Here is a 15,686-nt window from a genome sequence, read left to right on the forward strand (position 1 = left end):
AAGATCTATTTTTTTGGTAGGTCTCTTATAGTTGTAGTAGGCACATTACCTCATTAATGGGCACAGTAATCATAATCATATGACCTATACTGATTTGCTCTTCAAAAGGCAAGTGTAAAGGCTTGTCATGCTTTCATATTTATGACAGAATGTGTAACGCCAACCATGATACTCTTGGGTGAGAGTATATTTTATGCCATTTGTAATTTCATGATGTTGTGCAGCCTTTAATTGGCCCATTGTTATGGCACAAAAAATAGGTGTAAACATGATGTATACAACATCCTTTACATGATCGATCTCATGTTGTAAGTCCTAAAAATTAGTCGCCTGCAATGGGTTCGAATCCTTACCTCAGCAGTAGACTCTGAGGAGTTTCAACACGAGGTCTTGGGTTTGAGACCCATAGGTGGTGAAATCCCACTACGGCGTGCGTGGGTGTGTGTGAAAATTCTTGGCAACCAAAAAGAAATGGGCTTAAAAAGGTTGTGGGCCATATACTGGTCATACAGTTGGAGATTCAATCATTATTGATTAGGAATGATTATAAATGTACTTGTTTGACTTGAAATTCGGTCATGCGTATAGTGTCGAGCATTCTGAAACCTTTTATCATTATTGATTAGGAATGATTATAAATGTACTTGTTTGACTTGAAATTCGGTCATGCGTATAGTGTCGAGCATTCTGAAACCTTTTATAGGTCAATTAAAAACAACACATGTCAAGCATAGAGATAGATGAAGAGACTATGAACCATAGTCTTTAACTGAGAACTGATACAATTTGACTGTTTATTTAGTCACTTATAAATGAAATCAAGCAATTGTCTCTAACTCAAAATCCTGCTGTGGTCTTGCAAAACTGATGGATGGAGTGGATTTACGGAGCATCTCTATGCCCTAAGCAGCTTCCAACAACAGGGGCATAGGAATATTTATGTGCCGGGAATGGCACAGTCAACCTGTGTCCTCCATGTGCCTAACTCTTCCTCTAGCCCAAACAATGGGTCTGAATGGCCTGAATTACATATACATAACATAGTGGGCCTCTACACGAAGCAAGAGTGGACGTCCCTTCTCAACTACTTTCATGTGGTGTGCCCCACCTCATTCACGGATAAGATTTTTGGGACCTACGTGTAACATGCTCTTGTTAGTACAGCCACTGTCAGTTGGATTTCATGCATGCATCACGTGTGCCCCAAATCTTTATGGGACCTCAATGGTTAAAAATAAAGAAGCTGAAGTGGTTGTACGCCTTTCCACACCTAAGGTGATGAGATTTGATACCTTATTAGCTGCCTTTTAACTTCTCCAGAGATAACCTAATGTGATGAGGTTTGAAGCTTATTAGCTGCCTTTTAACTGAGAGAGAGAGAGGAGAGAGAGAGAGAGTAATAACCAAAAAGTAAATGGTCCAATTCCAGATAATCAAGAACCGAGTAACACCCATAGGAAATCGATGCCAAGACCTCAGTGTTGAACGAGGCATCTTTCACTCGGTCTAACACTTGAGCTATGGATCTGGGTGTACTAACCACGAATAATTGAATGGTCCAAATTCCAGGTAATCAAGAACCGAGTAACACCCATGAGGAAGTCACCTTGCAACTCAGATAACGGTCCACTGTTCTTTAAACTGATAAATACAAAATAATAATAATAATAATAATAGCATGTGGACACAAAATCATGACTCGGTCGCACGTGGCCGCACGTTTGCCACAATTGTCCGTCAACAACGATTGCGACATGGTCCCCAACGTTATCACATGTTTCGCATCTCTAATTACTACTAAATAAATATTAGTTAATATAATTGAAAAATGCACTCATAGTGCTGGTACTTGCATTGGTCCACTTGGACGGTCCAATTTATTGACCGAGATTGTTAATTAGGTCGAACCCATGTTTCATAGTCTACCATGCAAACATTACACCAACCCAACAAACATTAACCATTAATCAACTGCTTTTAATATAGATGGTCAAGATTGCTTACAAAAAAATAGGTCAAATCCACAATTTGATTGATCTATTTGTTAGGATGCATCACGGATTACTTATGATCCTAAATAATTACTTTTGTTAGAGAATCATAGCCATCCCATCCATAGCCTTGAAAAAGAATGGTTATAGAAAATAAGGTAAATCAAGGATGGATTTGACTGTTGGATCAGTTTGATTTTTGAGTGGTAGTACATAAATTGTGTTCTGGACTAAATGGACGGTTCAGATTGATTGATTGAATTGTCCAAATCAACCGATGCAACTAGCACTTATAACTTATTATGCTCTGTCAGCACTTGAGCATTTTTCAATATAATTATTACTATTTTATTCATTGTTTGATAATCCATTATGAATTTATTATTATTATTATCATCAATGAATAATCCATTATGAATTTATTATTATTATTATCATTCTTTCATCGTACCGTGAGCAAGTGCGCTGCTTTTTAGTCGGATGGATGTGAGAGAGCCGTTATCTTTTTGGTAGCAGCTGTTGTTTGAATGGAACTCTTTTGCAACTGTTGTAGCACCAAATCCTTGAAATATCATGAAAATTTTTGCCTCCTAAGACTGATAAATCACGAAATAGCATGACACTTGGTGCAGCCAAACACAACATTTTAGCACTCAATAGGATGAGAAAGGTTCTGAAACAGTGTATGTATTGTAAGTTATGATACAGCCTTTTCTTTTCTGTCCACATGTTGCATATGTAGAATATCCAAACCGTGGAAAAGGTGGGCCACACCGTGATGATCATCTTGATGGGAAATTAGACCGATTCAGACAAAACATCAAAATCAATCAACAGCCAATGGTACAAGTCGGTGTACTAGTGTAGATGGGCTTGGAAGCGCATTGGCTACTCTACCACACACCAGCTATATAGTTGGTGTAGGTACGTGTCGTGCGAGCTCCGAGTTGTTAAAACGGTTCAAAGGAGCTCAATGTTACATGGGCCCCACAGTGATGTTTTATTATATCCACACCCTTTATCCATTTTTTGAGATCCTTTTAGATAATTATCAAAAAAATGAAGCATATCTAAGATCAATTGGACCACACCACAAATAGCAGTGGGATAATGATTTTCACTGTTAAAAAATTCATAGGACCCACCATAACATTTATTTTCCATCCAATTTGTTAGTAAAATCACAAAGACTTGGACGAAGAGGACAAAAAAATTTCATATTGATTAAAAACATCCGTGACCCTAAAAGGGTTTCAATGGTAGACGTTTAAATCCCCCACTGCTTTTTGCAGTGTGGTCCACGTCATAGTTAGATCTGTCATATTTTTAGTCTCAAGCATTAAGACGAGCTCGCTAAATGGATGGACGGTTTGGATATAACACATACCTCATGGTGAGACCCACATAACTTGCCGACGTCATAATGATGGTGGGGCCCACTTTTTGATTGGATCGTATATTCTACACATGTGACATGTTCGAGGGAGAGAAAGGGCTGGATCATTTCTCGGTTGGGATTTAATAGGTTCTAGTGGGCTGGTCTGCTGTGCCTCCTATACCACTTAGTAAATTGTGTCCACCCCATCATGAGATTGGAGATTTTCTCGGTCAATCAAGACCGTCCAATGGGTAGGCCATCTCATTGGATGAGCTGATGGTGAAACATGCGTGTTTGGCTGATTTGTAGAGTTCTTCTTTTTTCCTTGACCATGGTTTTAAATGTGCAAAAAAGGGCAATGATTCGGATGGTTACAAAAGTCCAACGGCTGATATCTTGCTGGAGATTCATCCAGTTGGTGGCCACTGATTGGATGGTCTGGATTTACCCATCATCAAAGTGCATGGATTAAGAGTTTCAATTCTGGACACTAGTTACTTACGTGTGCACTTGATCTTGAACTTACTTTTCATGGTTGAAGAAGTCAAGACTGTCTCAGTTGGACTAGAATTTTTCTATAAGTTGACTTTATAACCTTCCAATCTGATCTTGATGGGACCAGCTTAGCTGTTACCGGGTTACCCGCTTAGTGGGTGTTACACTTACCCTGTGGGGCCCACCTTGATGAATTTATTTCATATCCAAGCCGTCCATCCGTTCTTTCGTCTCATTTAAGTACATTATCCCAAAACCTAATTAGGCAGATCCAAATATCTGATGGACTACCCCACTGTAAAAAGTAGCATATGACTATTAAAAGCTTTTTGTAGGCCACAAAAGTTTTATATCAAGCTAATATTTGTATTTTCCCTTCATCCAGCTCTGGTTGATCTTATCAACAATTTGGATGACAAACATTATGGATCTGCTTACAGTGGGCCTTGAGAAATTTTCTATGGTGAGCATTCAACCATCATTGTTTCTTGTGATGCGGTCCACCGGAGATTTGGATATGCTTAGTTTTTGGGATGGTATCCTAAAATGAGATGTAAATCAGATGGACGGAATGGATATATAACATATGATAAAGCTGGGCCATATGTTAAGGACAACACCTGCTAAGTTGTTATTTGTGTCAATATTGATTGAAACAAATTGGCTACGGACCCTGCCACTAGCCAATGACTAGTAGTCGGTGCTCTATAGGCCCTACCATGATGTATTTGTTTCATCCATTCCGTCCACCCATTTTTCCAGATCATTTTATATCATGAGACCAAAAATGAGTTTGATCCAAATCTCAATTCGAGCGCACAGTTTTGATTGAATGCCCACCATTAAAAACTTTCTTGGGGGTCACAAAAGTTTTCATTCAAGCTGGTATATTTTTTTCGATTCATCCAAGTCTGTATGATCTAATCAACAAGTTAGATGTCAAATAACCATTACAGTGCGCCCTAGGAGGTTTTTAATGGTGGACATTCAATCACTACTGTTTTCTGATGGTGTGGTCCACCTGAGATTTAGATCTATTTCATTTTTAGATCAAGTCCTAAAATTATCTTAAAAAATGGATGGACGGTGTGGATAAAACACATACATCATGGTGGGATCCACGTAGCACCCACCACTAGCCACCTGGCTGGTGACAGCGTCACTAACCAAACCGCGTCCACCCAGAAGATAAATCCAAACCTGTCATGTGCGGCAACATCCAAGCCGTCCAATAAGTTACCCCATCGATGATCAGGTTGTGAAAAATCAGCGGAGTCCACTCATCAGATAGACCACACTTGTAATTTTGTTATTTATTAATGGATGGACATTGTTTTCTATACATGCCACGGTCCACCTGATGAGTGGATGTAGCCATGTGGTGGGTCCAACTTATTGGAAGGGTTGAATGTCAAACGCACATGAAATATTGGAGTTTGCAGCTAGTTGGACAGAAACTTATGGTCCAATCTGTTGGACTTGGGACTTCTTTATTTAAGTAAGCTTCTTTTTTTTTTCTTTTTTCTTTTTTTTTTTAAATTTTTTTAAATTTTTTTTAAAGGTTGGTGCACCTGCTCGGTTTCTGGTTGGTGGGCCACGTTAGACAACCGTGTGATCTTGACCGTATGTTTTCTATTAATGCTGACCCAGAAAAGAGACAGTTCTGTTTGGTGCTTTGTGAGCCCCACTGTGATGTATGTATTTCATCCACACCCTTTATTCATTTTTCCAGATTATTTCATGGTATGATTCCAAAAAATAAGTAGAACTAGATTTCAAGTTGAACACATAAGGAAACATTGTTGATTCAACACCCACTATTAAATACCCACTTGGGTCACCGAAATTTTAGATCAAGCTGATATTTGTTTTTTCTTCTTTCATCCTGTATGATCTAGTCAATTGGTTAGATAAGGTTGGATGTCAAATAAATATTACAGGGGGCTATGAGGCTTTTAACGGTGGACAATGAATCACTACTATTTTCCCGTGGTGTGGTCCACCTGAGATTTATATCCCTCATTTTTAAAATCGTAGCTTAAAATATCACGATCTACAACTTAACTTAAGGTTGTAGAAAGACTAACTCTACTCCTAAGATACCGTAGCAGGAGCTGCTTAGCAGTAGCTAAACTAAGCTAAGCTATGCTAAGAAGAAAAAGAAAAAATAATAATAATAATAATAAATAAATAAATAAATGTGCTTGGCATAGGGCATGAAATTTTACTTTAATTGCATCTTTTATAGATCGTCGAGGTAGTGAAACCCTCATTAAGGTTATTACGTTGCTTCTAGATCTTTTATACTTAACGGTTGTTAGATTTTCGGATTAAAAAAATCTCCTTAGGAAGAATTGAAAACTCTTGATCAGGAAGGTCTTAGAAAAGTTAGAAAGCATCAAATATCATATTTCCTCTCCTACACGTAGATGCTCTTTTATTAAATTCTTTTTGAGCATCTTTCCCTTAGGGCGTATTTGATTTTCAGTGGCTATGTTAATACCCATAAAATGAGTAATTATTACCATTTCACCTGTTTGAAAATCATTTAAAAATCCACCGTACTTTTTGCTTGAGAAACCGGTTTAAAAGAATTATTTTAAAATTTTAAACCCCAAGGTGATGTATATGATAAATTCATTATGTCCAGTCACTTTAACACAATATTTTAAGGCATGAACTGAAAAATTAGGCAGATTGAACACTCAAATGGTCCACACCAAAAAAACAGTGGGCTTGAAAGGTTTTTAATGGTAAGTATTCGATTCCCTTTTTCTAGTGGCATGGTCCACTTGAGCTTTCGATATACCTCGTTTTTTGGCTCATGCCATAAATTCATCAGGCATAATAGATTAACGGTGTGGATAAGCGATACACATCACAGTGGGACTTACAAATATGTTGTGGCATTCTCGATTTTCGTGTCAAAAATGCATGTCATCGAAAAAAGTGAGGTAAATACAGGGGAAATAATTATTACATATTTTCACGGTATTTCCCTGTGAATTGAAAATTCAAACAAGCCCTTAACCACAGTCGTTCATCTGAACAACCTACCTAGATCACTCAGTTCCTAGCCAGAGAGACATCTACTACATGTCCGTTACCTGTGATGGGTCAAATTCATCCATTAATCCATTATTGGGCATATCATATCCTTTCTTTAAGCCCATTATCCATTTTGTTTGTTCCAATCAGGGCATGGTTGCAGACCCTACGAGGTTGATGTGTATGTTTCTCTTTATTTGGATTTCCTTGAACACTAGCTAGTCTATTTTATGGGCCTTCGGTATCTTCTTGAATGTTACAGTCTTTCCGAACGTTTCTAAGAATATCTCTGATTTTGAAAGGACTGTGAGAGACAGCCTCACTGAGAAGATCATAACTAGATTTGTGAGATCTATTTTTTTGACGAGTGTCTTATGGTTGTAGTGAGCATATAGCCTCATTAATGGGCACAATAATCATAGCCACATGACCTATACTAATTTGCTCTTCAAAAGACACGCATAAAGGCTTGTGCCTTCATATTTATTAGAGACGTTGAATGTAACACCAACCATGATACTCTTGTTGCTAGCTTTCAAATAAGAAAGTCTCTTTAGGAAGAGCTGGAAACTATTGATCAGGAAGGTCTTGAAAAAGTTTGAAAGCATCAAATCTCATATTTCCTCTCCTACGCATAGATGCTCTCCTATTATATTCTTCTCGAATATCTTTCCCTAATCATGGTCGTTCATCTGAACAACCTGTCTAGATCACTCGGTTCCTAGCTAGTTGCAGAGGTGAGATTTGACATCTACTATAGGTCTGTTACTGATGATGGGTCAGATTCATCCAATATTAATCCATTATAGGGCAGATCATATCATTTATTTAAGCCCAGTATCTGTTTTGTGTATTCCAATCAGGGCATGCATGGTTGCGGACCCAACCAGGGTGTATTTGTTTCTCTTGATTTGGGTTCGAGCCACAGTTGGGTTTCCTTGAACATCGACCTATTTTATGGGCCTTCGAGATCTTCTTCATTATAGTTTTTTTGAACGTCTTTAAGAAAATCTCTCATTTTAAAAGGACCATGAAAGACAGCCTTACTGGGAAGATCATAACTAGCTGCATTTGTAATAAAATCTAATTTCTCGGCAGGTCTCTTACCGTCATAATAAGCACATTGCCTCATTTATGGGCACAATAATCATGGCCACATGACCTATATTGATTTGATATTCAAAAGGCATGCATAAAGGCTCGTGCTTCGTATTTATGATAGAATGTGTAATGTTCATACTCTTTGGTGAGAGTATATTTTGCGTCAGTTGTGATTTCATGATGTCATGCGGCCTTTGATTGGCCCACGTTAGGGCACAAAAAATAGGTGTAAACATGATGTATGCAACATTCTTGATCAATCTCATGTTGTGAGCCCTAAAAATTAGTCCGATTCAAAGCACAGGTGGAGCACAACATACGGAATAAATTGAGAGGGAACAAGCATCCTTGATATGCATCGTGTCCATCCAATTTTAAAACAACCTGATATTTGAAATGGACTGCCTATGTTGCTGGTTGTTGGAAGTTGTGTGGGGCCCATAGAGATGCCTATGAGAAATCCACTCCATCCAGTTTTGCAAGACCACAGTTGAACAGGAGTTTAAAAATCAGGCAAATCTAAAACTCATGTAGGCCATACCATACAAAATAGCTGGGATTGAATGCTACCATTGGAAACTATGGGCCACGAAAGTTGTTTTAATATGATATTTGTGCTTACAATTTATTTAGCTCGAAATTCAGTCATTAGTACGAGTATGGTGTTGTGCATACTAAAGTCTTTTACAACTTGATCCAAACTAAACACATATAACTCATGCGTCAAAATAGATAAAGAGACTGAACAAACATCTATAACTGAAAACTGATGCAATTTGATTGTCTATTCAGTCACATGTAAATAAAATCAAGTAATTATCTCTGACCCAAAATCCTGCCGTGTTCTTGCAAAACTGATGAATGGAGTGGATTTATCGTAGGCATCTCTATGCCCCAAGCAGCTTCCAACAACAGGGCATAGAAATATTTATGTGCCGGGAAGGGCACAGGCAACCCGTGTCCTCGATGTGCCTGACCCTTCCTCTAGCCTAAACAACATGCAGATCTGAATGGCCTAAACAGTGGGCCTCTACACAAATCAAGGGTGGACGTCCCTTCTCAACTACTTTCATGTGGTGTGCCCCACCTGATTCACGGATAAGTCTGATTTTGGGGATGTAGGTGTAACATGCTCTAACACATAGGATGGATGGGTTGGATTTCATGCATGCATCACGTGTGCCCCCAAATCTTTATGGGACCTCAATGGTTAAAAATAAAGAAGCTGAAGTGGTTGTACGCCTTTCCACACCTAAGGTGATGAGATTTGATACCTTATTAGCTGCCTTTTAACTTCTCCAGAGATAACCTAATGTGATGAGGTTTGAAGCTTATTAGCTGCCTTTTAACTGAGAGAGAGAGAGGAGAGAGAGAGAGAGTAATAACCAAAAAGTAAATGGTCCAATTCCAGATAATCAAGAACCGAGTAACACCCATGCGGAAGTCTCCTTGCAACTCAGATAACTGTCCGTTAAACTGATAAATACAAAATAATAATAATAATAATAATAGCATGTGGACACAAAACCATGACTTGGTCGCACGTGGCCGCACGTTTGCTGCAATTGTCTGTCAACCTTCTTGAGAAGAGTGAGGATTGCGACATGGTCCCCAATCCCCATCGTTATCACATGTTTCACGTTTATAGTGCTTGTACTTGCATTGGTCCACTTGGACGGTCCAATTCATTGATCGAGATTGTTAATTAGGTTAAACCCATGTTTCATAGTCTACCATGCAAACATTACAGCAACCCAAGAAACATTAACCATTGATCAACGGCTTTTAATATGGACGGTTAAGATTGCTTACAAAAAAATAGGTCAAATCGACAATCTGATTGGTCTATTTGTTACGACGCACCACAGATTACTTATGATCCTAAATAATTACTTTTGTTAGAGAATCATAGCTATCCCATCTATAGCCTGGAATTTGAGTCTTCCAATCCTTTTAAAAAAAATAAAAATAAAAATTAGAGTAGACCATAGATTTGGAATTTTGTAAAAGAAATAGATTATTGATATGATCCATCATATGGTTTTGAACTCTTTCATCATGTGGTCCTAACATGAACCATGTGGGCCAAGTTGTTCTTCGTTGAGTCCATTGTATGGATCCAAGCCATCAAAATGTAGTTTTGAAATAAAACATCGCAAATCCTAAACTCCTAAAAATTGTATATTTGCCCGTCTTCATTTTTTTCTTAGATTTGGTCAAATCCACAAATTTAGGGGGTGTTTGGATGGGAGTAAGTTAAAGGATTGGAGTGAATGGGGTAAGAGGTGCATTTGGATGCTTGTAAATAGAGTTAAATAAAGTTGTGAGTAAATGACTTTGGAGTAAATGAGGTTCATTTGAAATCCTGACTGGGAGAGATTTGGGAGTAAATGGAGGTAAATGCCTTTTTGGGCTCCATTGGCGAGTTGCACAAGAAAACAAATGTGTCGCTATGCACATGTGCGCCATTCATGTGGCATGTTGACGATGCTTTGAAACAATTCAATTATCAATTGCATCACTAAAATCATACTAATTGAATGATTCAAATGGTCCAAACATTGGCTATGTAAATGGTTGTTGAAAAAACATTGGCAAGTCGTTACATTTGTGGTCCACTCGAGGCTTAGAATTTCTTCATTTTGGGCCAAAGTATATATATTTCAATAGCCTTATTAGCATCAATATGTCGAATATCACATATGTACATTAATTTGAAATATTAAAACTAATTTAGTTAATCAAATTTAGGTTCTTCAAATATATTGAAGAATTCCAATGCATTCCAATTACACTCAAATAAAAAAACAGACATCCAAACAAAATATTTGGATTCCAGTGTATTCATTTTACATACTACTAAATACAATTGGAAATTCCATTTACAAGCTCCCAAATGATCCCATATGGAGTATGGATTTGGGAAATCCATCGATTTCACAAATCTCCAATGAAAAGCAAAAGGGGTAGATGCCAAATCCGTGGATTTCCCAAATTCCTCAACAGGCCTTTACTTTTCTTGATAACTGAATTAAATGTATATACATTACAAAGAAAAAAGAAATATGGGGCCATCCACCTTATTTGAGCATCTCCCTAGCAGCTTTGATCATCAATGTTACATTTCTCATCGTTGGCCGCTCTTCGGGTGAATCAACTGAACAATGCAAACCCAATTTCATTACTGAGATCAAACAGTCTACCCACATCTGCTCTTTTTCTATCAATTCACTATCTATAATGTCCATAACTCGGTCAGGAAGCGCCATCGCCACCCATTTCCGCAGTGTTAGGTCCCCTCCGAACATCTCATCCGTCGACTTCTTCCTGGTGAAAAGCTCCAACAGAAGTATTCCATAACTGTACACATCTCCTCTAGTTGATACCCCACCTCGCAAACCATATTCTGCATAAAATTACAAAAGAAGTAAGCTAATGAATGTTCTGAATGTATGATTTAAGTTTTTTCTAAGTTTTTCAGAATTGCTAAATATTTTAAGAGTATAAATAACATATAATGAGTGTTTCTTTCAAGTTTTGCCGAGTTTGTTTAGTCGAGTTTTTCTCCAGTTCTAACTAAGTCATTACCAGATAGAGTTTTTCAGTGAGTCCTTGTGAATCTAGTGAGTTTTTCGACTTTTCTTAACTATGGCAGAGATCCAGGATCATTGTATATGTGGGGCTCATGGTTTAGTGATTTGGACCATTGATATGACGGACCACATTGTGACACTTCAAAAACTCCCAGATTAGAACATCCTAACACTTTTTTTTTTTTTTTTTACACACGCACACACCTCCACTCACGTAGTGGGATTTCACCACCTATGGGTACTTGAACCCTTGACCAGGTGGTGTTGAAACTCCTAAGAGTCTACCACCGGAGCAAGAGCAAGGGCCAGAACATCCTAACACTTTGATCGCCTTTTTTCCATTGAATGTGGAACCTTTAATCAAGAGGTTAGGATGTCCTGATCTCAGATATTGTTGGGGAATCAACTATCCATGAAGAGGGCAATCATATGAACGGTACGATTATTGATCCATGGTACATTTTTTGAGACATGAGATTTTTTTTTCTTCAATTTTCTCAGTAAGGAGAAACAGAATATAGCAGTACCTAAAAGTTCTAAATGTAATTTGGAAAGAGATCAAAGGACTTTGAAAAATAGAATACAACATGTAGCAAAGGAAATAGCTCTTCTTCAGTTAGAAAAGAGTGTTACTGTTGGATTTTAAGTACAATTCAACCACTGAAAGCTTGAAAAGTTTCAATGAAACTGGAAAGCTAGTTCATGGATTTTAAGCACAATTCAACCATTGAAAGAGTGCAATTTATTGGCTATATACCACAGAAAGGACATTATACTTAAGTTTGATCAAGTGGAGCCCACTGTTGATGAACCATGAACCAAAGATCTCCCCAATGGAACAATTCTAACCATCCAATTATTCAGCCTTTTCTATCAAATGTGGACCATTGCTGAATCTGATTTCTTGAAAAATTTTGCAGGCCAGCTGATTTCCTCATTGAAGGAGATGGTCCATACAATGTGGGGTCCATCAAATGAACAATCACTAAGCGACGGCATATTTCGGTGTAGACTAAAAAGATAGGGAAATTGAAGAAAAATACCTGGAGGAATGTATCCGATCGATCCTTTAAGCTCCATCGTGCTAGTTAACTGATGATTGGAGGTGTTCTGAAGAATCATCTTCGCAAGCCCGAAATCACCCACATGTGGATTCATATCCTTATCAAGAAGAACATTGCTTGGTTTCAAATCGCAATGCACCACTGGAGTCTCACAATCATGGTGCAGGTACTCCATTGCATCTGCAATGCCGACCGCAATCTCCAACCTCCGCCTCAGATCGAGCCACCTCTGCTCTCTTCCCTTCAAATCATCATCCGTCTCATGTAGCCAACTCTCCAAGCTCCCATTCGGCATGAATGGCAAGACCAATGCCTTGAACACACTGCTTGAGCAGGCACTTATGATCCTGACCAGGTTCCGGTGCCGGATGTTACGCATGGACTCACACTCAGCAATGAAGCTCTTGGATACGTCCCGCCGGTCCATCTTGAAGACCTTGATTGCCACCATGGTCCCATCTCGCAGAACTCCTCTGTAAACTGACCCGAAACTCCCTTCTCCGATCAAGTTCTTCTCACTGAAGTTGTCTGTCGCAGCCCTAAGATCATAGTATGTGTACATTGTCTGATGGGTGTGGGTTCCATCAAATGAAATCACATCGGATGTTAGAATTTTCTCTGATTTCCTCTTCTTTGAAAGCAACAAGAAGACAATACAGAGGAAGCAGAGCGCAGAGACGCCAACCACCACTCCTATGATCACCTTCACTTTTGAACTAGACCGTTTGTTTCTAGTCCCACTGCAATTGGGTAGCCCCAAAGTCGCTCCTCCCCCACAGAGGTTTGGATTCCTGTCAAGAGAGATGGCGGTGGAGTTCGTAAAGACCCCTCCTTCCGGCACCTCACCTTGGAGATTGTTCATGGAGAGATTCAAGGAATGAAGGAACTGGAGAGACTCTAAAGAAGTTGGGATCGAGCCTGATAGATTGTTTGATGAGAGATCAATGATCTCTAAACCTCTCAAATTACCAACTTGGTTCGGGATCGGACCTTGGAATGAATTTCCTGCCATGCCCAAATTCACCAGACTCCGGCAGTCTCCAATCGAAGCGGGTATCTCCCCTGATAACTGATTCTCGGAGACGTCGATCGACTGGACCGTCTGTAGTTTTCCAATCTCAGCCGGGAGCGGCCCACTTAGAGAATTGTGTGATAGATTGAAGAGCAGTGCGAGGCTGGGGATGCCGAATATCTCTTCCGGTATTATTCCTTCAAGGCCATTTGAAGAGAGGTCTAGAGACTGAAGACGGCGGCAATTCGCAAGAGTTTCAGGAATAGTTCCTGTTAAATGGTTGTTATTCAAGCTCAATTCAGACAGTTCTGATAAATTCCCAAGAGATTCAGGAATCGACCCATTGAAGGAATTCCCCTGCAAGGAAAGCTTCTGTAGATTTTGGAGATTCCCGACGGTTGATGGGATCCTTCCCGACAGTGAATTGTACCTAACTGATAACATGGTCAGGTTAACCAGGTTTCCGATTTCAGCTGGCAAGGTTCCTTCTATCTGATTGTATTCCATCTCTAGCATCATAAGTGTCCTGGAAAGGTTTGCAATTGACGACGGAAGGCTGCCCGTCAGCTGATTCGTGCCAACTGAAAAGATTTCAAGACGGCGGGAATTCGACAGGGATGTGATGAAATCCAACCCGTCTGGCCCGTCGCTAACCAGCTGATTGAACTCGAAATTCAATTTTACGATGCTTGGTAAATTGCCCAACATTGGAATCCGGCCACTGAAGCTGTTCCGAGAGAAATCAGCTTCTTCAAGGGTTGAAGCATTGGAGAGAGAAGATGGAATCAGCCCTGTCAGCTGATTCATGGCTACATAGAGAATCATTAGATCTGGCAATTTAAAGAACAGATCCGATGGGAGACTACCCGTCAGCTGGTTATTTGTGACCTTGAAATGCATCAGAGAAGAAATATTGAAGATCGAAGATGGGATTTCACCCGTTAGATTATTGCCGCTGAACTGTATATTCACAAGCTTTTGAAGACGGCCTAGTTCGGCCGGTATCGATCCGTTCAGCTGATTTCCCTGTAAAATTAGATTGTTGACTGATGATAGATTCCCAAAGGAAGATGGTATATGACCTGTCAGATGATTGTTTGCAAGGATCATGATCTGAAGCTCTGCTAGGCTGCTCAATTCAGACGGAATCAGTCCTTCGAATTCATTATCAGACAGATCAAGCTGTTGGAGCTTCGAACATGAGCTCAAAGAAGACGGTATTCTTCCGTTTAGGCGATTCCAAGCTAATAAGAGATCTTGCAATTGGAATAGGTTGCCGAATTCTCTAGGAAGTGGACCTTGGAAGGTGTTATTTTGGAGGTCGAGCGTGCGGAGGAATGAGAGATTGGCAATATGGGGTGATAGAGTTCCTGATAGGCGTAGGTTGGGTAATGTAAGGGCGATTACGCGCTGATCGGCTGACCCGCAGGTGATGCCGGTCCAGTTGCAGAATGTGGTGTTTGTGGTCCATGAGTCGAGAATTCGTTCGGGATCTGTGGTTATGGAGGATTTGAATTGGAGGAGGGAAAGTTGGTCTGTGGTGGTGTTGGAGGCTGTAGAAGGGTGGAGTAGACAGAAGAGGAGAGTGAGGAGGAGATATGGGGTGGTGATGGTTTTGGTCTTTGGGTCCATTGTTGGGTGGTTCTGATTTTGTTGTGGACTTTTGATGGGTGGATGCAAAGGGTTCTTAGATATGAGAGAGAGAGAGAGAGAGAGAGAGAGAGAGAGAGAGGTCACGAGCTTGTGATGGTTTTGGTGTTAGAAACCATTGATGGGTGGTTGTGATTTTGTTGTGGACTTTTGATGGGTGGATGCAAAGGGTTATTAGATGAGAGAGAGAGAGAGAGAGAGAGAGAGAGAGAGAGAGAGGTCACAAGCTTATCTGGGTGGTGATGGTTTTGGTGGTAGAAACCATTGATGGGTGGTTGTGATTTGCTTGTGAACTTTGATGGGTGGAAACAGTGGTTTCACGAGAAAGAGAGAGAGGGAGATTTATACCGCTTT

At 39.6% G+C, this 15,686-nt stretch overlaps 1 protein-coding gene across 1 annotated transcript; it reads right to left on the minus strand.

The window, feature by feature from the left end:
- Positions 1-10,815: 10,815 nt before the first annotated feature.
- On the minus strand, positions 10,816-15,418 carry LOC131252769 (probable LRR receptor-like serine/threonine-protein kinase At3g47570). The gene is made up of 2 exons (XM_058253456.1): positions 12,650-15,418; positions 10,816-11,419 (listed from the first exon to the last, which is right to left on the minus strand). The coding sequence occupies exons 1-2, from the start codon at positions 15,312-15,314 to the stop codon at positions 11,094-11,096; spliced, it is 2,991 nt and encodes a 996-aa protein (XP_058109439.1). The 5' UTR covers positions 15,315-15,418; the 3' UTR covers positions 10,816-11,093.
- Between the last annotated feature and the right edge of the window lie 268 nt (positions 15,419-15,686).

This window comes from Magnolia sinica, chromosome 8 (genome assembly GCF_029962835.1).
Source record: "Magnolia sinica isolate HGM2019 chromosome 8, MsV1, whole genome shotgun sequence".
Classification (NCBI taxonomy): domain Eukaryota; kingdom Viridiplantae; phylum Streptophyta; class Magnoliopsida; order Magnoliales; family Magnoliaceae; genus Magnolia; species Magnolia sinica.